The sequence below is a fragment of the Rattus norvegicus genome, chromosome 3, assembly GCF_036323735.1.
Source record: "Rattus norvegicus strain BN/NHsdMcwi chromosome 3, GRCr8, whole genome shotgun sequence".
NCBI lineage: Eukaryota > Metazoa > Chordata > Mammalia > Rodentia > Muridae > Rattus > Rattus norvegicus.
In genome coordinates, this window is record NC_086021.1 from 127,766,610 (window position 1) to 127,792,536 (window position 25,927).

The following is a 25,927-nucleotide window of genomic DNA, read 5'->3' on the forward strand; positions in this document are numbered from 1 at the left end:
AGTAAGTAAGTAGCTTTACTTTGATTTTTCAGGAATTCTCCACACTAACCTACATTCAGCAGAGCACAGAAGTGACAGCTCACTGTGGTTTTACTTTGCATTTCTTGATTATCTGTGGTGAGCATTTTAAAAACGTACATTTGTAATGTCTTCCTGTGAGGATTTCTATTTAATGCCTTTGCCCCCTTTTAATCAGCATGTTTTCCTGCTACTTATTTTAAGTTCCTTATACACGTTAGCCATGTTGTCTCTCACTCTGGGGTTGTGCACTCACTCCTGTTGACTGTTTGCTCTACCATACAGCAGCTTTTTGGTTTGAGGTAACTCTGTGTGATGACTGTCTTAATGATTTTGAGGCCTGGATTGCTTGATACAAATGTAAACATCTCTTTATGCAGCCCAGTATGATGTAGTGTCTCTCTGGTTTTCTTCTTTGAGTTTTACGGTTTCAGGCCTTACATTTAAGACCTTAATCAGCAACCTACAAATTCACCCCATTAATGGTACTGGGGATTAAAATTGAACCTAGGACCTCATTCATATGAGGCTGGTACTCTACAACTGAACTATATTCCTACAACCTCTAATTCATTTAGAATAGAATTCCAGTTTCTTCAACACTACTGATTAAAAAACAAAACATTTTCCTTTTCCTATTATATGTCCTTAGTACCTCTGTCAAAATTCAGGTGACCAGAAGTGTGCAAGTTTACCCTTTGGGCTCTCTACTACGGTCCACTGGTTCACCATACGGTTTTGATTACAATGGCTCTATAGGTTGTTTTTATTTGTCCTGTAAGTTATACCTGGGACTCATACATGTTGAACATATTCTACTGTGAACTATAGCGCTAGCGCCCTGTGGAACATTCTGTGTACATGTAAGTATCTATGTGTTCATGTATGTGCAGGTATGTATGAGTATCTGTGCACTCAGGCCAGATAGCAACGTTTGTCTTTCTCATTCTTCACCTTTTTAAAAAAATTATATTTATTCATTTATAGTTGTCTGAAACAACTGGGGGGAGCTAGTTCTCTCTACTAAAACTCAGGTCATCGGGCTTGGCAACACAGCCTTTAATCACTGAGCCATCTGACACACACCTTACTTTCTGAGACAAGTTTTCTCACTGAATCTGGAGTACACTGATTAGCTAGACAGGCTGACCAGCAAACACTAAAGACGTTCCTATCTCCACCTCCCAAACCTGGGCTACACATGGTACCTGGGCATTCGATGCTAGGCCTGGCTCTCTGTGCTCAGGCCCCTATGCTTACACAGAGATGCTCTACCCACAGAGCAGAGCCACCTTCTCAGTCCCACATTCTGAAGCCCAATTAGTGTGATATCTTCAGCTTTGGTCTTTTCTCAAGAACACTTCAACTACTTAGGTGTTTTGCTTTTACTTTTGCGGTTTCTTACAAATACTGCAGTTGCTTTTTAAAAAGGAGATTATGAAATATGTCACTGGAATTTTGCTAGTGATAACAATAACTGCTTTCAGGTAAGTATGGGTGTTATAAGGTAAATGTAGGCTAGCAAGATGGCTGCTATCAAGCCTGAAGACCTGGATTCAATCCCTAGAACTCACATGGTAGCAAGAGAGAATCAACTCGTGAGAGTTGTTGTCTGACCTGCACACAGGCATCGCACATATCCTACTCCACTCATACCCACATGCAGAAAAACAGAAATGTAGTATGTACGAAAATTATCACTAAGGCCTAATTCACTGCCATCTTGGGTTCCACTGCAGGCCACAGACCAGGACAAGATCACAAAGGAAGGAAAGCGCCCCACTTACTGTTTTGTTTGCTTTACTATTCCCATTTGGTTCCTGCTTGGTACTTCTCATTTTCATTCCTTCTGCAAAAAGAAAGGAAAAACAACCCCCACATAGATTGGTGAACTCTCCTCACACAGCAACAAAAGCAACAACATATTCAGAGATTTAAACTTACTACCTGAATTATGCATCAGATGCTTCCCTACCCTAACCTTTGTAATAAAAAGTTCAAAGCAATTTGTTTCACTTCTACAAGGAACCTGGACATTTAATGTAGAAGTATCACTCAGTTTCTCACGGTTCACCGAAAACCTTGTTACTCTCTTCATCCTAACTTTTCCAAATGAAGAACTCATGGTTTTTTTCTTTTTTGTTTTTTTCTTTGAAAAAAATACTGAGAGCACTAATCAGAACAGTGAGTTTTCCTTCTGCAAAGCTCACCAAAGCTTTCCTTCAACATTGGTTCCTTCTGCTCATCCTCTTCATCTTCCTCTGACAATGGTGAGAAGGCAAATCTGACAAAAGAGAGAATAGAAGGGAGTTCACCAGGGAACAGCCTCTCTTGGAGTATCACAGAACATACACTGAAACTGCAATGTTTCTTCCCCTTTACAAAGTTCTTACAAGCCTGTATCATCAACTAAGTGGCAGGACAGCATGAGCCACAGACTACCTGAGACTTTAGACAAGTTACCTAACTTCCTCATGTGCAAATAGAGACAAGAAAACAATAGTCAAAGCACTCAATACTTTCTGAAAAGTATAGTCAAGCAGGGTGAGCAGCACAGAGCTGTAATCCAGCACTAGGGAGGCTGAGGCTAAATTGTGAGGGGATCTCCATGCCTTCAGAAGGTTCTTATTTTTGTTGTTTTGTTTTTTTTTTTTTTTGAGACAGAGTTTCTCTGTGTAGCCCTGGGTATAACTGGAACTCACTCTGTAGATCATGCTGGCCTTGAACTCAGAGATCTTCATGTCCCTGCCTCTTGAGTACTGGTTTTAAAGGTGTATGCCAGCACCACTCAACCAGGAGGTCCTTGCTTGGTAGGAATATCTTTGTTTCCTTTGGGTTCTAACAGTATGGTCTGTATAAGGGGGGGGTGGGGGTGCGGGCCATGTCATATGAGAACTAATGTCCATATTAGTTCTGACCAGAAAATGGAAACTAAAGGTATTAGCCTGACCACCAGGAAGGATGTTAAGTGTAAGGTTAGCCACACAGCTGTATGTAATTGAGCCCCAACAGAATCTCTGGGTTCAGGTTTCCCAGGCTGGTAAGACTCTGCAGTCATGTACTTTACCAAAAGAAAGTAGCACTGCTGGGGATATTGCAGAGACACCTAGAAGCTTTGGTTTGGTTCCCTCCAGACTCAGCACCCTACTTGCTTTTCTTGGCTTATGATAGCTTTTATTCTTTCTCTGAAATAAACAGCAAACAAGAGCCTAATGTCTGTAGTGACCTTTGTTTGTCCATCTAGTAAATTACTAAACCTGTGAAGGAAGGCAGGTTTGCATTTAGCAATAAGTTTGCAGTGAGCAGGAGACTGGTCACAGTCTTGTCTAGGCTCTCCTTTCAGACTCTGGAGCTTGACTTTCTTTGGTTATAAGTAGAAATAGTTCTTTGCTATTGCAGGATCGTATGTGGGTGTTTGTTTCAGGGTATGGAATGAGAGAGCAGATGCTAACTAATAAATGAATAAAATACCTATGATTTAGAAAACTGTGAAGTGAAGGAGGCAGAGTGTGGGGTGCTGTTTAACAGTTTCCTCAAAGAATAAAACATTCTAACCTGCAGGGAAGTTAAACAGGAAGGCAAACAACACAAAATAGCTTCTACAAGTTCCTGAAACCAAACAGATTCACTAAAACCCTTGCAGAGTAAGCAATAAAACTTGAGAGTTCTTCTCAGAGGTGGAAAGCTGAGTTCCAAAAAAGATTCAGCCCGGCTGCAAAGACTCTCAGACAAGGCAAGGAAGGTACAATGGTTCTGAGAGCAGACCAGCTGCCTGGAAGAAGAAACACCAGCCAGGCTGCCTGGAAGAGGGTTAGAGCAACTGAGGCACATGCAAAGGACACTCTTCAACCTGTTGGGCTATGCAGTGTGCTCCAGGTCCCCAGCTTTGTGAGCTGTCACCCAGGCTGGGGTGCATTTTGGTGATGCAGCTGTCTTTGAAGTCATTCCTGCTCCCATAAGTGACCCCTCATCCATATTCCATTAAGTAACCCCAATAAAGCTCACTCGGTTTGGTAGTACCCGTACTTTAGTCTGTTGTTCCCTCCCTATCTGGGGTGGGTAGACGAGTTTTCCAAGGGAAAATTTTTTCACACAATAGAACAGGGGAGAACAGGACAAGGGGATATTAGAGTACATCATTGATGTACAGGGCATTATTATACCTTTATCTTAAGTTTAATTCTCATATATAACACCATTAACATAACTAAGCAATTACCACAGAGTCATAAAGAATGCAGGGAAAAGAAAGGGAAAAAAGCAGGACAGTAATGGGAAAACTTTTAAAGACAGAGGAAAGGAAACCTTTAAACCTAATTACAGCTAATGAGTAACAAACTGAGGACAGATATAACAGGGGCTCCCAAAGCTGTACATTCCTCCCTACCAATACTTTTTCAGCTCGCTTTTATTTTCTTTCATAGCTTTTCTCTATTACTTGGCTTTTTACCTAGTGAATACACAGTAAGAGCATACTTTTAAAACACAGCAAAGCCATTTTCACCTGTCTTCTTTTCCAGTTTTTATTTGCATATCTGATAATTAAGTTCTTACTCTCCCCTTTTTTGGTTATGTGATTTAACATAAGCTCTTAATCATCTAAATATAAGAGGAGAAAAAAGAAAAAAAGAACCAAAAAAAAAAGAGGGGAAAAAAGAATGGGAACAGAGGTGTGGGTGCTGATAAAGATGGGGTAGCTCCTATCCAGGACTTGTCTGCACTGAACAAATACCATTACATGATGACCTTAACTCCAGAGTCATTCCAGACTTTCATTTCACCCTATCGGCACCGTAAGCTAGACAAGGCCTACAGAGAGATTCTCAATTATTTTCTCCTATTATTTACCTAAACCAATTTAGTAGGCCAGAGCATGACGAACAGCTCTGGCAGGCCTTCCCTCCTCCTTGCTAACACCTTTAGATTACATTCCTACTGCTAGTAACCAAGTTCTAGTCCCTTATTTGACCACCTCCTCCCCTGAAGCTGACTTCCAAGGTCTGGCTATCAAATACTGAAGTCCAGCAATCAAAGCCCCCTTGTGGCTACCCTAATTAATCTGTCCAATCAAAAACCCCTACCCTGACATGGGGTTTCCTTTTACCTTTATATACCACCATTTTCCTATGGGGCACATCTGCCTCTTCTCTATACAGACACAGTTCTTAGGACAAATATCCTCGCCCCTTCTCTGTTCCCACATCCTCTAATCTTCTGCCTTTGTCTTTCATTCCCTGACCTGTGTCCCTCTGTACTGAGAACTTGGTCTTGGGATGTCTTGTTAACTGAAGAGCTAAGGAGTATCTGCCATGTCCACTGTGCAGCACTGAGAGCGTCCCTAACACACCACCCTATCTGACTGACAGAGGGGTCACCTGGGAGTCCTGACAGCTTCCCTAACACACCACCCCTATCTGACTGACAGGGGGGTCACCTGGGAGCAGAATAAGTAAAAAGAGCCCAAGTACCTCTGGTTATTTGCTGATGGTCGCCAGAGAATCATGATGACAAAGAGGATCATGGAAAACAGCAATCTCCAAATGGCATCATCTACCCACAGCTCCCGCCAGTCCTGCAGTAAGAGGGAAATGCATAACACTTTATGTATATACTATCACCATTCACAACCCCTTGGCATAGAACAAAAATTTACACACTGAAGCTATGTTTACTAAAAGCTACTATGCTAGATACCTGGCAAGTACTGGGGCTATCAACTTGGAAAAAAAAATTGTTTCTCACTTTGTCATACTTACTATGCACCAGCAAGCTGCACAGAGTACCTATCAAAGTGTCACAGCTCCCAGAATTCTTAGGGACAGTAACATTTGGATGCTAACTTTTAAATTATAACATATATGAGAAACTAGGCTGGCCTCTAACTCAGATATCTGCCTGTCTTTGAGTCCTAAGTGCTGAGAATAAAGGTGTGCACCACTACACCCAGTTTAGGCTAAATTTCTAATCCCCCTGCTGGGATTAAAACTGTGTGCCATCGTGCCTGGTCCTACTGCCAATTTTCTGTCATTTGTTGTTTACCAGTGTGACCAAAAGAGAGCACTGCCTATCTCCACAGAGATCCTATAGACCACAGCCTCTGTCTAGATGCAAAGAACAAGGCTTTACTCAGATTAGCATCACTCATACATGGTGTTCAGTACTTCGTGAGATCCTGGATTAAGGCAAGCTTGCAATATGAGAGGCTGTGGCTACCATCCACAGAATTCTTTTCTATGATAAGCAGGTCATATAAAACATACCAGTGAGGGCTGGGGTATGGCTTAGTGGCAAAGCTCCTGCCTAGAATACAAAGGGGCCTGGGTTCAGTCCCTAAGACCAATAAATAACAAGCCAGTATATCACACATATGACAGCACAGACTGCTTAGGAGCAGAAGCCTGGCCCTAAACCCTTATACCTTCTAAGAATCATGGACTACCATATAATCAACATGCTCAAACTCATAACTGCACATATTTATAACTTACCGACTGGCAAGTCACTATTCTGAATTTCATGGTCGTCCAGATGATGAACACTATAGATGCTAGCAGGAAATGAAAAACCTGGTCAGAACATGAATGGCAATTTACACCCAAATTACATTCACTGATCTTGAACAAACTCAATTCCATATTTCTGACCCAAAACACTATTATCACTTAGTTATTTTCAATATAAATTTATAAACGCCTACCATCAGTAAGGCCCATAATATTACTTACTGCCAACATTTTCTGTAAATACAGTTTTGCAATCATTCTGACTTTATGATCTGGCTGCTTCAATAACCCTAGGAATTAGAACAACAGCTAATAGAATTTTGATAATGTTTTCCCAATATTATCAAAGAAATTTTTTCCTTCTCGAACTCATTTTTTGAGGAAGTACCTCTCACTGAAATTGGAGCTCTCTGACTGGGTAGACTCGTAGTTCATTGATTTGGGAAGACTGACTGACGCGCGGGCTCCAGGGACTCTGGATTTCCACCACTGCTGGCTTTTTACGTTGCTCCTGAGGCTCTGAACTAAGATCTTCATGCTTGTGTGGCAGTCCTTATCTATGAAGCCACCTTCCAACCCCATGCCTGGCTTTCACATGAGGAAGAGGGATCCAAACTTCCCTTACACTTATACAGCAAGCATTGCAGAACCATCTCCCCTACTCCTAATCTTTTTTTAAAAAGATCATAAATATTTTAAAGTACTTGAACTTTGACTGCTTTCCTTGAGTGAAAAACAAGACTTTCTCTAACTACCAATGGCCCTCTCAGGCTAAGGATTTCTGTTCTGGTTTAGCAGTTAAGAGCACTGGCTGCTTTTCCAGAGAACCCAGGTTCAGTTGCTAATACCCAACGGTTTACAACTGTCCATAACTCCAGTTACAGGGGATCTGATTCCCTTTTCTGGCTCTGCATCAGGTACAGATGTGGTGCTCAGACACATGCAGGCAAAACACCATACAAATAAAAAATGAAGATAATTTCTGTTCTAAAGGAAACCACAGGATCATATTGCAACATTTAAACATTCTAAACTTACCTGCCACTGCCAAGATAAGCGTATTGGTGAAATGTCGGTACAGAGAGAGCTTTACGATGTTCCTCCGAAGTTTTAATAGCTTCATGGTTTGAGTCAAGCTAATGAATATGTGTTTGCAAGTCAAGGAATTAAACATTCAAAAGAGGAAGTAACTTAGTCCCCGGGTTGAGGATCTAGGATCTGACTTGTAAAGTTACAGATCTCATAGACTTATAGCTCTGATTTTCACTTATTCTCACAGACACTGCAACCTCACCATGACTTGAGAAAATAATCACTTCAATAAGACAGAAAAAATTACAGAATGAGGATGAGAATGAAGAAATAAGAGGAAAAGTAGACGGAAACAAGGAAAGTATAGGCTTGCTAGAAGAACTGTAAAATATGAAAACAATGGAAATGATAAAGTGAGCAATGTGCACGGGGCAGGTTAACACCACTTCTGTGTAAGTGGGTATTCCTGTCCTCCTCTGTCCCAGCTAATCCACTGTAGCTAGTCACAATCACATGTGCCCACAGCTGCCCAGAGTCCCCAAGTAGCACCAGAAGCTGCCCACACTACTGTGAACTAAGTAAGAGGACCCAACAACTGTCTGAGGATCCCAGGCCAGTTAGCTACCAAAGCAGTGAGGTTTCATTTTAAGAACTTTACTCCCAACTAGGAGCACCCACGGAAAGACAAAAGGGAAGTAATGACTACCACAGATGACACCTGCTCTCAAGCCAAGTGTCAGAGGGGCAGACAAGAAAATGAAGGCACTGGGGCTGAGACAGCTCGGCTGCAGAGATGCTTGCCACCCAGCAACCCAGCCTGACAAGCTGAGCTCCAACCCCAGAAGCCACAAGAGGTGAAGGAGAGAACTTCTAGGAAGGCATCCTCTAACCTTCACGTGTGCACTGTGGTGTGCATTCCCCACTTCAAACACAATTTTAAAAATGAAATATAAAGGGCCCGAGAGCCGGGTCAGCAGTTAGGACTACATACTGCTCTTGCAGACAGCCAGGCTTAGGATGCCCAGCACTCACATCAAGTAGCTCACAATGGCTGGCGACTCCAAATCAAGGGGCTCCAGACCTCTTCTGGCCTCTGCAGGTAACGTACTCATGTGCACAATGTATACATATACACACAACTGAAATTTAAATCTTGAAGATGAAATAAGGTTACGAAAACTGAAGGGAGCTAGGCTCCTCCTGCCTGTCAGAGCTCTTCCTGATTTCTAAGCCCACCTTATCCTTCCCTCTCAAGTACTCAAGAATCACAGTACTTGATTCTCAGGCCTTTTTGCTATATGGCAATCTACTCAAATTTGCAAAATAATACTTTTGTTCATATTGTGCTTTTTTTCCCCTTTGGAAACAGGATTTCTCTGTGTATCCCTGGCTGTTCTGGAGCTCACTCTGTAGTCCAGGCTGGCTAGAGATCCACCTGCCTCTCCCCCAAACCCCCCCACAAGTGCTGGGATTAAAGGCACGCACTGCCATCACCCCACTCACTGTTCCTACAACCATCACAACCTATCAGGACAAAACTGCTGCACGACTGCACCTGTACACACACATACATAAAGACAAACCAACTTTAAAATGTCCGTACAAGATAAACTCCAAAAACCTGAACCCAAGAGGTCAACTCCCTACTGCACAAATGTTTAAGGAACAGGAATAGAAACTTGTTTATCTGCTGTCATTTTGTGACTGAATCAACATTTGTTTTGAAGAGTGATAGGCAAGTTCTATGTGAAAGAACAAACTCACCCTTCAGGGGCTGAAACCTGCCTTTTTAGTAATGAGACAGACAGGATCAATCCTCTTAAATAATTCCAAAACATATCTTAGGGATCAAATTCTTTTCACAGGCATCAGAGAATTTCATAATTGGAAAGAGCAGGATCAGAGCTGCCAAAGATTCTAATACAAAGAACAAAGCCAAAATCAAGGTCCATTTTAAAAAGAGAAGGCAGAAGTTTTTATCTTGTGCTTAGCAACCCAAATTCTGTGATTTTAAGAATGACAATACAAAAACAAACAGAAGTGCTTACCTGAGCCCTCAGGCCATTCACATATAAAACAAACCATTTCCCAGACCAAGGAGCAATCAACAGAAAGATTAATGGAAGCCCATCTCCAAGGGGAGAAAATGAATGGCCGTCAAACAAGCCAATGAGAAGGATATCCACCAGCACAGGGCAGTGTCTAGGAAAGCCAAGGGTATAAAGGCCAAGGAAGCAAGATCAGTCTGGGCCTGCAGACAAAGAAAAAGAGGATGAAAACAGACGAACAGAGCAGGAGGAGAGACCAGCACATGGTTCTGCATTTACACAGTCAGCGGGAATGGGTCTGCATCTGAACCTGAGAAAAGCACAAGGGCTAGCACTTGGTAATACTCCTCCCTTCCTACATCTGCAGATGGCATGCAGCTATAAATGATTCACACAAACTCAAAACTGCTACAGAATGCTACCATAGTGTTCCTATGTGAGAATACCGTAAAAAAGCCCTCGTGTTTATGACCCTATCCCATCTTGATTTCCTACTATTATTTAGACTAAAATCTTAAAAAAAAGTATCTCTCACATTTTAAATAATTATCAAATCACTAACATACTAAGAATTATTGATTCTCAGAGTAACATAATGAAATGTTAACTAATAATAGTTTACTCTAAAATTAAGTGACCTTTCTGCAAAACAACATTCTTAGTTTCTATAAATTTGTATCTAAGAGGTTTTGTATATAATTCTAACAACCCAATCACCAGAGAATTATTAAAGGATATCCATAAAATAATACAGGCATCAATTGCAGAGAGGGCCAGGCTTACTATCAGAGCCAATGAGTAAGAAAAATACTACAGTAATGGTAGAGGAGAGAGAGTGAATTGACAAGAGGGTTAGAGTTGCTAAATGTCTAAAGAGACTATACTCAGAGGACAGGGCATGGGACAGTGTGGTTTGCAAAACAAATTACCATCAGAAGCATCGTATGGAAGGGGAACTATCGAGAAACTAAAGGCGCTCAGTTTCACTAAGGGCAAAGCCAAGTGTACAGAACTTGGCATGTGGGTTATGACAATTTGAGTTTTTTTTTAACAAATGAAATAACTGAAATGGCCCAGGAAGCCCACCTCTTCCCTGGCAATGGACTGTGTGAAACTTAGTTGCACTTAAGTTTTTAAACCTTAAGTTCTGGACAAATAGAGAACACTGTTAGGGGAGCTAGTAAATGGGGGTAAAAAAACCAAATACTTACCAATCTGGGGGTAATGGAAAGAGGACATTCATTACAGCTTATATACTAAATTTACCAAGCTCTAATAGATGAGATTAGAAAATCTTAGATGAGCATCCCTATTTCAAAACTCCAAGCCCAGGACAATGCAAAAAGTTTTCAGATTTTGCATTTTTTTTTTCTTTTTTTGGTTCTTTTTTTTTCGGAGCTGGGGACAGAACCCAGGGCCTTGCGCTTCCTAGGCAAGCGCTCTACCACTGAGCTAAATCCCCAGCCCCCAGATTTTGTATTTTAGGATGTTGAATTTTTAGATTAAAGGATGCTCAACCAAAAGGGCCTATGCAAACATTCTAAAATCAAAAAAACTCTGAAATGTGAAACACTCCTGGTCTCTTCACACTTCACTCAAGAAAAGGAGGCTCAACCTGATATGGAAAGTCAGACCCTGTGGGCCACAAGAGCACACACTCACTGATTCAAGATAGAAATATGACTCTGACCACAAAAACTCAGACTAAGAAAAAATAAGTCATTCATTCATTCTAAGCAATACTGACCCCTGTAACTCTGAGGACTCCTTCCATGCCAGAGAATAAAAGATAAAGTGCCCCTGCCACCACAACCTTGTGAAGAGTGACTCCAAGGCGAGGCCTAAAATGGAAGCAAAGAGACAATGGAGCGATTACAGAAGCAGCAACACCAGAAACATACTAAGAAATGGCACCAGAGGCAAAGAGAACAGAGCACCAACTCAGAAATAACATGCTCCCGGAAGGAAAAAAAAACCACTCCCGACTGTCTGTTATAAAAGAGGACAAGGGATACAAGAACTCAAGATCTGGTCCTTTGTTACCATAACATACACACACACACACACACACACACACACACACACACACACACACACACACAGATATTCACATACATTCATTCACACACATTCACATACACACCCACACATTTACTCACACATACACACATTCAGACACATATACCCACACTCACAAATACACGCACACACTCATACACACACATATACATACATTCACACACATATACACACTCATACACACACACATTCACACATACACGAAATTGGAAACATTCAACAGTATAAAAACCCCCAATAAAAAAGCCCATCGTCTAGTTTTAACAACAACCAATCTATGCCTAGTTTTACCCCATGCACATCACTCATTTTCCAACCTTTCACACTATCAAGAGAAAAAATATAAACAATGTAACTATTTGTGTATGTTTTTAAAAGACAAGGACTTAAAAAACAAACAAACAACCCATGCAATTAGTGAGATGGTTCAGCAGATAACTTGCTGCGAAGCCTGCTAATCTGAATTTAATCCCCAGAATCCACATGGATGAAGAAAACCAAGTCCCACAGATTGCCCTCCATACATGCTCTTGTAAGTACAACATCTATCACATATAGAAGGCATTTAAATATTTAAATTAAACTCTTATTCTACTTAAGTGTCTACTTAAGTGGACTATCCCTCTCCTGGTGTCTAACTCAAGAGATAGCCCCCCAATTGTTCTTGCTATGGTCATTAACTCTTCATTAATTAAATCAATAGTTAATTCTCAATCCTCTTACCCAACCTATCTGATCATTAGATTCTATTAAGCACTCCTAGGAACACAGTCTTCAGTTTGCCTCTTGCCTTCAACCATTACTCAGTGTCTTCTGCTACTCTACTTCATGTCCCTGACATTTAAGTAACAGAATATACCCAAACACCAGTCTTTGACCCTTTCTCCAGACTCACTTCCTTGGTTAACCATGTGCAGTCATGATTGAAGTAACACTGACATCTTGGTAACTACCAAACTTCTTCCTTGGTCCTGGCCTCACCCCACTGGTTATCTAGCCAAGCTCCTAATGTTGCCACTGTGCCAAGCCAATTCCTTGATCTTCCTGGACTAAGGAAATGGCAATTCTTTCCTGCCCTGTGAGCATACCAGAAGTGGGCTTCATCCCTAGTTCCTCTTCTCTTTCACATCCCACAGGTGACCATCATGAAACTCCACTGTTCCACCTTTGAAGCATGCACAGTATCCAATCACACCTCAGGATCTTCTCTACGTGGACGGACAGCACCTTGATTTACTCTAATCTCTGCTTAGATGTCATTAGTGAAGTTTCCTGGGCCATCCTATTTACAGCTCCAAGTTCCAACTCCAGCCTGGCATCCCTCAGACTCTTTCCTGTGAACTACAGTACCTCTCACTGATACAGTAGAGAGTTAACTCATTTACTTCAATGTCGCCTGTGTTCTCTTCCTCCAAGCGTAAACCCCAAATCTTCCACTGTACAGCAGGGGCCTACAACAACGAGTGCCTGATATATGGAGATGCTCCGTATTTTGGTTAGGAAGAATTTGATGAGTACACTGTAGGCAACAATGGGCTATGCAATAACTACAGTACTGCATGTTGCAATCATTTTGTTTGTTTTTTTGTTTTGAGTAGGGTCAATAATTTAACTAAAAAAGTTAAAATTTTTTAAACAATTACAGCAAGAATATTCTTTCCATAAAAAAAAAAAATCTTGTTTGTGGCATGGAGAATTGCTCAACAGTTCAGAGCACTTGTTTATCTTGCAGAACCTGAGTTTGATTCCCAGTATGTTTAGGGTGGCTCATAACCATATGAAACTCCAGTTCCAGGCACCCTTAAACAAAGACACACAAAGACAGACAGACAGACAAGACATATATACACACACACAAAACACCCATAAACATAAAATAAATAAATATTTTTATAAATATAATTTGCAAAAACATTTCACATGGTCACTGAGTACACTGTACAAGTTTGGTTTTCTGTATTATTTGCTCCACGGCAGTTTTTCTGCAGATGCACTGTGAGTTTTTTGGAAGATAAAAAGTAGCATTTCTCACACTTAAACTAGTACAAAACCTCAGACATTTTTCCTATCTCACAACTACTATTTTCATCAACCTTTTCAGAACTAGCACTGTCTAGTCAGCATGTTTCAATCTAATCAGCATTTTATTCAGAAGCAGATACTCACTTGACTATGCCATATCCCAGACTGACTATGATGACCAGGGTTCGAGCCAATGAGCGTTTTACTGCTGAGAGCAGCTCTGCAAGGACCAAGGCATTCTGGACTATGAGAGAGAAAGAGAAAAACACGCACTATACTCCAGTTTCAACCAAATGCATAACGTAACTCCTAGAATGTAGGTCTCTACCACTTTTCAGAATAATAGTAACAGACCTACTGAAGAGAAAATATCTCTTGTACAATTTCTTTTTTTTTTTTTTCCTTTTCTTTTTTTTCGGAGCTGGGGACCGAACCCAGGGCCTTGCGCTTGCTAGGCAAGCGCTCTACCACTGAGCTAAATCCCCAACCTCTCTTGTACAATTTCTATAAGCACAGCTAATATCACTAGCGAACTAGGTCATGTGCACAACAGTCTAGGTGTGCTTAATTCATCAACTCACCCAACTTCCCTAAAACCTTAGCAGACTATCTTACCCTATACAAAAAATTTCTAGTATGAAGGGAATTTCCCTACTTTTTTTCTTTTTTAAAGATTTATTCTTTTTTTTTTTTTTTTATTCTTTTTTTCGGAGCTGGGGACCGAACCCAGGGCCTTGTGCTTGCTAGGCAAGTGCTCTACCACTGAGCTAAATCCCCAACCTCTCTTGTACAATTTCTATAAGCACAGCTAATATCACTAGCGAACTAGGTCATGTGCACAACAGTCTAGGTGTGCTTAATTCATCAACTCACCCAACTTCCCTAAAACCTTAGCAGACTATCTTACCCTATACAAAAAATTTCTAGTATGAAGGGAATTTCCCTACTTTTTTTCTTTTTTAAAGATTTATTCATTTATTATATATAAGTACACTGTAGCTGTCTTCAGATACACCAGAAGAGGGCATCAGATCTCTTTACAGATGGTTGTGAGCCACCATGTGGTTGCTGGGAATTGAACTCAGGACCTCTGGAAGAGTAGTCGGTGCTCTTAACCACTGAGCCATCTCTCCAGCCCTTTTTCTTTTTTCTTTTGCAAACTGAACTACAGCTATACACAGAAAGGCACACACATATATCCAAGTGCATGTGCGTCACTTTTAACTTTACAATTGCAATTTTCAAGTCTCTCCAAAGACCCAGGGAAGACCTTATTAGCATATCTTGCAATAATAATAATAAGTCTGAGAGAAAATTAAAACTATTTCAAAAGCTACCATACCAAATATTTTTTCAATTACCAGTCAATCTTACTAGATCATAAGAACCTTCCCATTTTCTTGGTATTACTGTATTTACCAGGTCTCAGATGCATCCCCAAACATACAGGTGCAGAAATCTACGTGTCTTGAAACCAGGCATCTTACAATTAAGTTGGCTGTGTTCTCTTTCTTAGTGGTGCCTTGGCTATCAACCACAACTGAGTTTTAAGAAATATAATAATCATTCCCTAAAGAGACACTTTCTTGTTTGTGTTTCAACACAATTATTTTTGCATCATACACAATTTTTTTTACTCCTGAAATACATGATTAAAAGGAAAAGTTACAATGACAATGACTCTGCTTTGGCCATTTTAAAAGTAACTGAAAGGCAGACCTATATAGCCAACGCTGACTTGAGAGAAGTTGGTATGCATCTCATCCAGCATCAAAAAATGGCAAATTTGGGGCTGGAGAAACGCATGGTTCAGCAGTTATGAGTTTGTTCTTGCACAGGACTTGAGTTTGCTCCCTAGTACCTACAACTGGGTGACCCAAAACCGCTGCTCTGGTTCCATGGGGAATCTACCTGAACTCTCAGGCCCCAACAGGTACCTGCACTTTTATGTGAATGTAATATACCACCCATACACCCATGTCTAGATCATTTAAAAGTATAAACATTAAAGGAGGGGAAAATTTGGGTCTGCTAAGATGGCTCAGTAGCTAAAGGTCTCTAATGTCAACCTGAGAACCTGAGTTCAATACCCAGGACACACATGGTGAAAGGAAAGACCTGATCACCACAAGTTGTTCTGACATCCACAGGCATGCCATGCACAGAGACCCATACATGTACACAAAATAAATATAATTTTTAAAATAGCACCTTTTAAAACATACCAGATTCTCCTTTGTATCGGATATTCTGAAATTCTGCATAAAACACAGCTTTCTCAAACATTCCAAGAAAGATGACAGCACCAATCCAAAACTGGATTCTCAGGAGATCTCTCCAGTAGCAGGCCGACCATGCCAGCCAGAGAACACCAAATAGCACGTACACAATACACATCACCATGAAAAACTGTTATCCAATAAGGAATGAAATAAAAAGCAGAATTAGGGCCAAGAACAAAATATTCAGATTTATATATAATAAATATAGAAACCTCATTTTCTACCTTCTCTTTGAAAAATAACTGTATATCTAGCATGTAGTAATAATAAATAAGAAAGAATGATCTAGTCTAGATCTAGAATGATGTAGTCTAGAGGCAGACTACAGAAAGACCTGTCCTCAAAAGTGTCTACTCCTTGCACTGACTGGGCCTTTTTACCTCACAGTCCAGTGATAAAGTGAAGGCAATGCAGGCCTGACAAGCTGGGAAACAGAGTCATGACTCAAGGAACACAACTAAAGAGGGAAACCATTAAACAAGGGAAAAGAGAGGAGTCATGGATGCAAGTCTGAAACAAGCCCTCAGCACAGGCTTATGGGCTCCGCACACACACAGAATGAAGATGCTTGCTCTAGTCACTGTGAGTGGGCTCAGAGCTGTGAGCTGGGAGTGGCCACTGAGATTCTCTCCAGGCCACAACAGTCACCAACATTTTCATTTCACAAATAAAGGGGCCCCACAGGGCTACACAAACTCTCTCAAGGTCACTGCCTAGTAAGAAGTTAAGGGCTGGGGAGATGGCTCAGAGGTTAGGACCAATTGTTGCTCTAGTAGAGGACCTGGACTGAGTTTCCTGCGTGCACGTAGGGGCTCACAACCAGTCTTAACTGCAGTTCCAGAGGACCCAATGCCTTTGTCTAATCTCTGCAGGCACTAGGTTCTCACATGGTACACAATCAAACAGGCAAAACACTCACACCCATAATGTAAAATAAGAAAATCTAAGTTAAAAAGTTAACACCAAAACCTCAAGTAACATTTTCTGAATGGCACTGGAATAATCCTTGAATATGATCCTGCTACAAAACAAACAACTTCATGCTAAATTAATTTACTGCCAAGGTTAAAGAGACATGTTGACTTACAATCATCAGTGGGTAGTCTTCAAGAGTGAGGTATTCATAGGGACCCTTTACTTCAACAGTCACTGGAAAAACACAAATCTCTATTAATCTGACAGATTGAGTAATCAAACAAAACCAGTTCATCGCTCACTTTAAACCACTTCAATCATGGGGAAAATGCATTAGATGTAGTAACTTCTGAAAATGGTGAAAAAGCGTGACAGATCATTCATAGTCCAGTCTTTTTGATTATTTGGTTGGTTGGTTTTTTTCAAGACTCAGGTCCTCCTTGTCAACACTTTATAAGCACTTACACACTGACCTCTTCAGCTCTACACTCACATTCTTTTTTTTTTTTTTTTTTCTTTTTTTCGGAGCTGGGGACCGAACCCAGGGCCTTGCGCTCGCTAGGCAAGCGCTCTACCACTGAGCTAAATCCCCAACCTACACTCACATTCTTTAAAGACTAGACTGACTGGCATTGCTTCATGGCCATCCCTGAGCGCCCATCAAGAGCTATTTACGTCCTTTAAATTCAAACACTCTTGAAACACTACTTCTTACAGTGCTTTCCTAATATTCTTGTCTTCTGCCCGTCATTACCATTCCCTATATTTTACTTATTTTTTATGATCTTACAAGATAGATGTCACTTTTAAATGAGGATATTTTTTAAAAACTTAAATTTCATAATGATCTATATAAGTAATATACCCTTCCTAGTAAAATAAGATGTAAAAACAATCTGGCAACTTCCCAATATATAAACAGAATCCTCACTCAAGAATGAAAACCAAAACAAACCCACAAAGAATGCACACAAGTCCAGACAAAGCACAGCTCCATTTATGAAACAGAACTGACCTTTCCCAAAACTTGGTTCCAAACATTTGGCAAAAACCTGACTAAATAAATACCAAAATTTAAGGAACCAAAAAAATGTGTTATCTGCAAGATGAGTCAGAGAAATTTGCCTCATTTATAAGATTAGCTCTTTGAGGCAGTCATGGTAGTCCATGACTGTAGTCCCAGCACCTGGAAGGAAAGGCAGGAGGATCCAGAGCTCTGAGATATCTCAGCTACATACAAAGTTTGAAGCTAGTATGAGCCAAGTTTTTATATTAAATAAAAGTTTGATGGTTGCCAGGTGGTGGTGGAGCACATCTTTAATCCCAGCACTTGGAAGGCAGAGGCAGGTGCATCTCTGAGTCCAAGGCCAGCCTGGTCTTCAGAACAAGTTCCAGGACAGCCAGCACTGCACAGAGAAACCTTGTCTTAAAACAAAAACAAAAACAAAAACCAACAAAAAAAAATTGATGGTTTAAAAACTGTCACCAAAGGAGCTGCATAAATTCTAGAAAGCATTGCTATGCCAAAGTCTGATTTTGCTGGGTTTGGTACACGACTGTAATCCTAGCCTTGGATGTCAGACTCCATCAAATGTTTTAATGAGAAGATGAAAGGAGTCACTGTGGTGGCACGGAATTATACTCTCTGCACTTGGGAGGCTGAGGCAGGAGAATTTGCTGCAAGTTTGAGGCTAACCTACATATAGCTAGACCCTGCCTCAAAAACAAAACAAAACAAGACGTCTGGGCTGGGTACAACACTGCATAGCATATGTGAGGTCCTAGGTCCAATACCAGCACTAGAAAAAAAAGGAAAGAAGAGAACTTTCAGAGAGAATTCTAGACTTTCAGGTGGTATTGTTACTCTAACCATGCCTTAATGTGGTTCCTCTATTTCAAAAAATAGATGTGTAAAAAACACAAAAAAGGAGAAAAAGAAGAAGAAAAAAAAAAAGACAACAAATGTGAAAACAAAACAAGTATTTCCAGGTATCAAAATGGAATGGAGACAGAACAGCGCAGAAGCCACAGCCATGTTGGACTCTGGTCATGAAAACAAGGTATGAGAGTTTACATGTAGATCCTTTGTGATCACTAAAACTAATAAGAGTCAAACAAGAAAAAAGGACCAGAGTCAGGTTTGATGTGTGAAGTGAGCCTCTCTCCTCCCTTGTTATGAACTGACTGAAAATAAATCCAGCAACTGCCCTTCTCTGCCTGTTTGTTTCCTGGTAGAAAAGTATGAACCTAGAGCAGCAGTTCTCGACATGTGGGGTCACACTCTCTTTTGTGGTCAAACGACTCTTCCACAGGGGTCACATATCAGATATCCTGCATATCAGATGTTTACATTACCATTCATAACAGCAGCAAAATTACACTTATGAGGCAGCAATGAAAATAGTTTTATGGTTGGGGTCACCACAAGATGAGGAGCTATATTAATGGGTAGCAGCATTAGGAAGGTTGAAAACCGTATGTTCTGCGTTCCAGAAATTATACCAGGTCACTACCTAATCCACTTAGATCTGCTCTACCCCCATAACACTATAGGGAAAAGAAAAACCCATTTCAAATTGGGAGTTAAGGACTCAACACAAAGATCACAAAAATCTAAAAGCTAGTCAAATAAGAAAGGCCAAGGAGCCAGGTATGGTGGCATAAGCCTTTAGTCCCAGCATTTGGGAGGCACAGGCAGGTGGATCTACATGAGTTCGAGCCAACTTGGTCTACAAAGCGAGTTCCAGGCCATCCAAGACTGCAAACACAGCCCTGTCTCAAAAACAAACAAACAAACAAACAAAAAGACCAAAACAAAAACAAAAACAAAAACAAAAACAAAGGTCAATGAAATAAGTAAAATGGTTGGGAATTTAACAAAGCCAAAAGCTAATCCACTGGGATAAAAACAAAATTCCATGGAGATTTAACAAATTGAAGAAGCCAAAAGCCATATGAAAAGTGTTGTTTATGTAATTCTTGGTTTTCTGTGTATGATATACACACATGTTATGTGTAAGCATGCACACATGTGTGGAGGAGAGAGGGTGACACCAGGCAGCTTCCTCAGTTACTCTCCATATTAATTGTTGAGACAGACTTGGCTCTCACCGGCTACGCTGGTTGGCCAGCAAGCTCCGGGGATCTGTCTCTGCCTCTCCTGTGCTGGGATTACAGAGGTTCACCACTGTGGCCTGATTTTCAGTTGAGAACTAAGAATCCAAACTCAGAACCCTCTGCTAGAGCACCAAGTGCTTTACTGACCGAGCCATCACCCAAACCCATCATTTCTGGGGTTCTATAACAGGGTCTCAAAGATTCCAAGTTGGCCCCCAAATTCACTATGTAGCCAAGGATGGTCTTGAACCCTTTGATCCTCCTGCCTCCACCTCCTGATTGCTGGGGATGCCTAGCAATATTAAAGACTGCAAAAAGAAATAGACAGATACATGTAAAACAATATGATAAAAAAAAACTTGTCAATAAATTTGAAGTCTTGAAAGAAATCAAGACTTTCTCAAAACACATACACCTCTGATGTGAGGAAAAGAGAAGAGCTAGGATAAAATACTTCTGTTACAGAAAACCTACCCAGGCTGATGGACTGTCTACATATCAGACTGCAAGAAAGCTCTCATAGAAAAAAACGTGAATTTACTCTTTAAAACCATTTCATAGGATATGAAAGTAGGGATATTCTCCAGTTCATAACATGAGAATATTGAATGCCGATCATTGATAATGAGAAAATAAAATTACAGGAAAACTCATCTTGAACACAATAAAAAAAAAGGAATCCAACAATGTATATGAGTGAGAAGACATGGGTATGTTTGTGTGTGTTAAGAACAAGCAAAAATTAAAGAACAGTTTCAAACTAGAAGCCTGTCAATACAACGTATCACAGCATGATGACAAGGATAAAGGAAACCTATATGCTCTTTTTTTTTTTTTTTTTTAAAGACAGGGTCTTACTACTGAACCTGAGCTGTTCTAGAGCTTGCTAGGATTCCCTGATTGGGTCTTGAACTTATAATCCTCTTGCCTCAGTTCTATAGTGCTAGATTATATAGGTAAATGCCACCAGGCCTAGTCTACGATAATTTTAATCCATATACAACTGAGCCTTTGATTAGACTGAACCTTCTTATTAAAAAGAAGAAGGGGTTGGGGATTTAGCTCAGCGGTAGAGCACTTGCCTAGCAAGCGCAAGGCCCTGGGTTCGGTCCCCAGCTCCGAAAAAAAAAAGAAAAAAAGAAAAAAAAAAAGAAGAAAATATTAAGTTAGTAAACTAGGGCATCTTTATCCAAATAAAGTGCTATTCCGGAGGAAAAAGTCTATAGTAAACATGTATTTAGTGATGAGATATACTAATATTGCCAATAAATTCAGACGTAAGACAAGGAAGCTGTCATCATTGTTTTTACTAAATACTCTTACTGAGAAAGCAAGGCCAGGGAAGGAAACTACACAGTACAAATTAGAATCAAAAATAGAAACCAGAGAAACTACAACTAATTATTGCAAAATTCCAGGTGAAAGGGAAAGACTGTCAGTTGTGTAGTTACAGAAGAAAGGAAGATTAAAAAGTTCTTGAGGAACTGCTCAGCAGAGGGGAGTACAAACCCCTCTTCCAGAGGACCCAGATTCAGACCCAGCACCCATGTAGAGGGGCTTACAACCACTTGTAACTCCAGTACAAGAACTTTGATTCACATGGATATAACTGCCCATAAACACATAATTTTAAAAAGTCAAATAAATATTTAAAAAAAGAAAAACTCCTGATATTAAGAAATTGTCGATGATAATTAATTTGAAATTTCCAAGGAAAAATAATTAAAAATATTTAAAGCAGGTTCCTTCTCCTGTGTCGTACCTGCCCGCATGCCAATATGCTTCCTGTCACGATGATAGTGGACTACCTCTGAAACTGTAAGCTGGCCCCAATTAAATGCTTGCCTTTATAAGAAAAAAATATTTTCACAGCAAGAAAGCCAAACTAAAACCAAGTATCTATGATTCATAGAAAGTATGTGGAGTTGTGACTACAGGTGCAAAAATATTTCTGATTTTCCTACTTCATATTGATCATGTATGAAACAGATAGAAAACAACAGATAGTTTTAAAAGACATGAACTGAACTTACTGGTAAAAAGATTACTTAGTGCATTTTCTTTTGGTGATTCCTTTGAGGACGAGATGCCAACATGTACAATAAAAATGTATGGTGCATCTTGCCAAGTCTGCAATGGTTCATGCATTGCCTAGAGAAGAAAAGGGAGACATCAAAACTTCAAGTCTCAAGAATCCAGAGCACAAGTTAATAATACAGTATGAAACACGGCTTCAGAATACAGCCCAGAAATGAAGCGGAGTCCTTCATCTTTCATTCATGGAAATGGTCATCACAAGACAAGCTTATACACCACATGGCAAAGTAGACAACACTGTAAATTGATACAACACAGTCCCTCGCATTCTTGCTATATAAAGGTCTAAATTTAATGTATTTATTTTTTACAAAGAAAAACTATAATTAAAAAAAATCATTGAATTTAATCTCACTCATGCTAGGATAATTATTTACATCACATAAAAACATTCTTGATGTCAATAGAGGAAAAAAATATATACATGAGTACTCATACACACACACACACACACACACACACACACACACACACACACACACACACACACACACACACAGTCCTGAATCAAATTCCTAGTCCAAACTACCAGAACCTATAATGACATGGTCTCACATTTAAATAAAAGCTTTCACCTTAACCTAGTCTAGGTGTATGGGAAGGCGTGACTAGCCAGTCCTTGACTCTAAGAAACAGTGACCATTGATTTCTTCACTCAGGAATTTTTACAAACAAGATTAAAATGGAGAGGAGATTTGGAGATGCAGGGAATCATGGAATTGACCTGGTCTAGCTGCTTTCAGAGGTATGCAACATAGGTTTTTCAGGCTAGAGCTCATGGCTCTTGGGCACTGTGTGCCTTTCAACATTCCCTTAAGGAGGGAAGCATTCAGATTACCTGTGTATCTTTGCAATCTCTAGAAGTCAGCAAAGCATATACAGGTTTGACAGAACAATCAGTCTTAGACATTAATTCTATATACCCTGTATAACTTGCACACATCATTGCATTCTGACAACTACAACTGTATTCTTACTGGCAATCACCATTGCATTGTGTCTGATGAGGGCTTGCAATCAACAGTGCTCAGCCTCAGTCCTGCTGAGACTCTTCAATCTGACCTGGTTTTAATCTCTACCAACCACATGGTGTGACCATGACTTTGGTAAGTAAGCACTGGTGCCTACTATGCAGGAAAGCCATTGGTTTTTTTTCTTCATCTGTGAAAGGAGGCACCACTACTTAGACTTTCAGCTTGTTACTGTGATCTTTTTTTTTAAAACTTTATTTATGTTGTATATATAAGTACACTGTAGCTGTCTTCAAACACACCAGGGGATGTGATGGTTTGCACATGCTTGGCCCAGGGAGTGGCACTATTAGTAGGTGTGGCCTTGTTGGAGGAAGTGTGTCACTGTGGGGGTGGGCTTGAAGACTCTCCTCCTAGCTGCCTGGGAATGCTCAGTCTGTTCCTGGCTTCCTTTGTGTGAAGATGTAGAACTTAACTCCTCCTGCACCATGCCTGCCTGGATACTGCAATGCTGCCATGCTCCTGCCTTGATGATAATGGATTGAACCTCTAAACCTGTAAGCCAGCCCAAAGTAAATGTCGTCCTTTATAAAACTTATATTGGTCATGGTGTCTGTTCACAGCAATAAAACTCTAATTAAGATAGAGGGTATCAGCTCACATTATGGATAGTTGTGACATCATGTGGTGGCTGGGAATTGAACTCAGAACCTCTGGAAGAACAATCAGTGTTCTTAACCACTGAGCCATCTCTCCAGCTACTGTGATCCTAAAAGGAGGCTTTACCCAAAGGTTTCTAGGTAAACATCAGTGATTTATGAAACCCAGCGGATTTTGCACATTTATACATTTTAGCCCTGTGGATTGATTCAGAGTTTTTCCTCTAATAACCGAAATGTCCTGCAAACCAAGATTTCATGACACATAACTTTAGGTCCAAATAAGCAGATACATCCTTCAACTCTATAATCACTGGTTATTTCAGTAACAACTATGTCATGCTGAACTTTGATCTCTGCCAATCTTTCTCTTCAGAGAGGATCCTGAGAAATGTATAACTTCAAAGTCATAAGAATCCTATATTATGTTACCCACAATTACTGAACCTTTCCTGAACTTAGTCATTAACCAATTAGTGTAATAAGCCATTCTGCTAATAACTCTTATATCTTAAACCTACCTCTTATAAATTTCAAAATGTACTGACTAATTTTCATAGTACAGAATTTGTTAAGTGTAGTTCCTTTAGCTCTCAGATCTAGAGATTTTAAACTTGCAAAAGCAGAATTTATATGCCTAACACTCTGTTAGGTATGTAACATTTGTTACTTGTTTAGTCTTAACAAACCTACCAGATAAGCAGTTATTATTGTTTGATTTTATTTGAGGTAAATATTACATATTTTAACATACTGTCATAACTTTAACAATGTTACTGAGCATAATTCAATGGAATGTGACACCAAAACTTTTTTTGAGACAAGGTCTCTCAGGCTGACCTTTAACCTGTGCTTAAGATATTGTTACTTCAGGTTCCTAAGTAGCTGGGACTAGACAAACACCCCTGTGCCCAGCTGCACAAGGCTAACCACCGAAAAGTAGACCCTTGTTTACTGGGCAATAAAACTCCACCTCTCCTTCCCACCACCACTTGAAAACTTAACCTACTTCCTGTTTCCAGAGATTTGTTGTCTACTGTGGACATTTCACATCAATGGATGAATTAAACAATATATTTCCTTTCAGATCTGACTGGTCTCATAATCTTCAAAGTTATCTATGTTATGGCATATACTAGTACTTCAGTTTTGTGAATGAATAACATTACAATTTACAGGCACAAAATCTTGTCTATTCACTCCTTCTTGGAGTCTGAACCTTGGGAGCATCCCAATTCGAGAAATTAATTAAATTTAGAAAGCATTTGGCTATTGTTTATTCTTTTATACCTCTTTTCTCCTCAGACTTCCATTATATGCACACTGGTCCACATGATAGATGCATAGGTCTCCAAGGCTCTGTTTTCAGTCCTTGCTCTCTAGTCCTCTGAACAGGTAACTTCAACTGACCATCTCTGGATGGGTTCTTCTACCTGCTCAAATGGCGACAGCCCTGATCAGTCTCTTACTTTAGTCAATGCTATTTTCAGCTTCATGGTTTCCAGTGTTATTTTGTGACAGGGTGCCACCAAGTAATCCAGGCTGATCTCAATGTTACTGAAACCCTCCTGTTTCAGCCTCCCAAGTGCTAGCTTACAGCACCTACAGGAATATAAGTCACTATATGTATCTTGGCTTTGTAATTTCCACTTATTCCTTTTTATAACTTTTATCTGTTTCTTCCTGATTTCCCTTAGCTTTTTGTCTAACATTCCCTTTCATTCTTTTGAACACATTTTAAAAAGTTCAAAGTCTTTCTTACATTTCTTACAATTTCTAAAAAGAAATTTTATTTTAGAATTCATTTAAATTAGAAATTGCATTTAAATTTGCCACTTTCTTTGCATAACTCATAGTTGTTTACAGAAAACAAGAACATTCTAGATGAAAGAAGATCCTGCCCATCACTGAAGGCAGAAGGGGACAGGTGTTCTAAAGTTTTATTTGCTTAGTGGCTTTTCTTAAAATATTTGTGTAAATTCCATACAAAAAGTCCTGTGTGGCTCCCAACATCTGTGCTTGTTCATTTGCCTACCTGTCTCCTTCCTTCCTGTCACTGTTTTCAGTTCTGGAGGTTGAATCTATGACCTCATGCTGGTAAAGTAAACATTCTACCCTAAGCTACAGCCCCAGCCAAGTCTTGCAACTGACAGACTGGCTACTACTTCAGTAAGATTTCCTAAA

General features: G+C 40.0%; 1 protein-coding gene across 8 annotated transcripts in view; it reads right to left on the reverse strand.

The window, feature by feature from the left end:
- Tmem87a (transmembrane protein 87A) overlaps positions 1–25,927 on the reverse strand; it is a 45,825-nt gene that overhangs the window by 5,120 nt on the left and 14,778 nt on the right. For 3 of the 8 annotated variants that reach the window (XM_063284280.1, XM_063284278.1, XM_063284281.1), the window contains exons 7-17: positions 22,050–22,167; positions 17,072–17,133; positions 15,928–16,111; positions 13,847–13,946; positions 11,349–11,442; positions 10,336–10,411; positions 7,560–7,664; positions 6,507–6,565; positions 5,487–5,590; positions 2,229–2,302; positions 1,806–1,867 (exon numbers count right to left, since the gene is read on the reverse strand). In XM_063284280.1, the coding sequence (XP_063140350.1) occupies positions 1,806–1,867; positions 2,229–2,302; positions 5,487–5,590; positions 6,507–6,565; positions 7,560–7,664; positions 10,336–10,411; positions 11,349–11,442; positions 13,847–13,946; positions 15,928–16,111; positions 17,072–17,133; positions 22,050–22,167 (1,038 nt within the window). Of the gene's footprint in view, positions 1–1,805; positions 1,868–2,228; positions 2,303–5,486; positions 5,591–6,506; positions 6,566–7,559; positions 7,669–9,731; positions 9,805–10,335; positions 10,412–11,348; positions 11,443–13,846; positions 13,947–15,927; positions 16,112–17,071; positions 17,134–22,049; positions 22,168–25,033; positions 25,177–25,927 lie in introns of those variants that run through there. The other 5 variants (XM_063284283.1, XM_063284279.1, XM_063284282.1 and 2 more) reach the window with 4 other exon arrangements.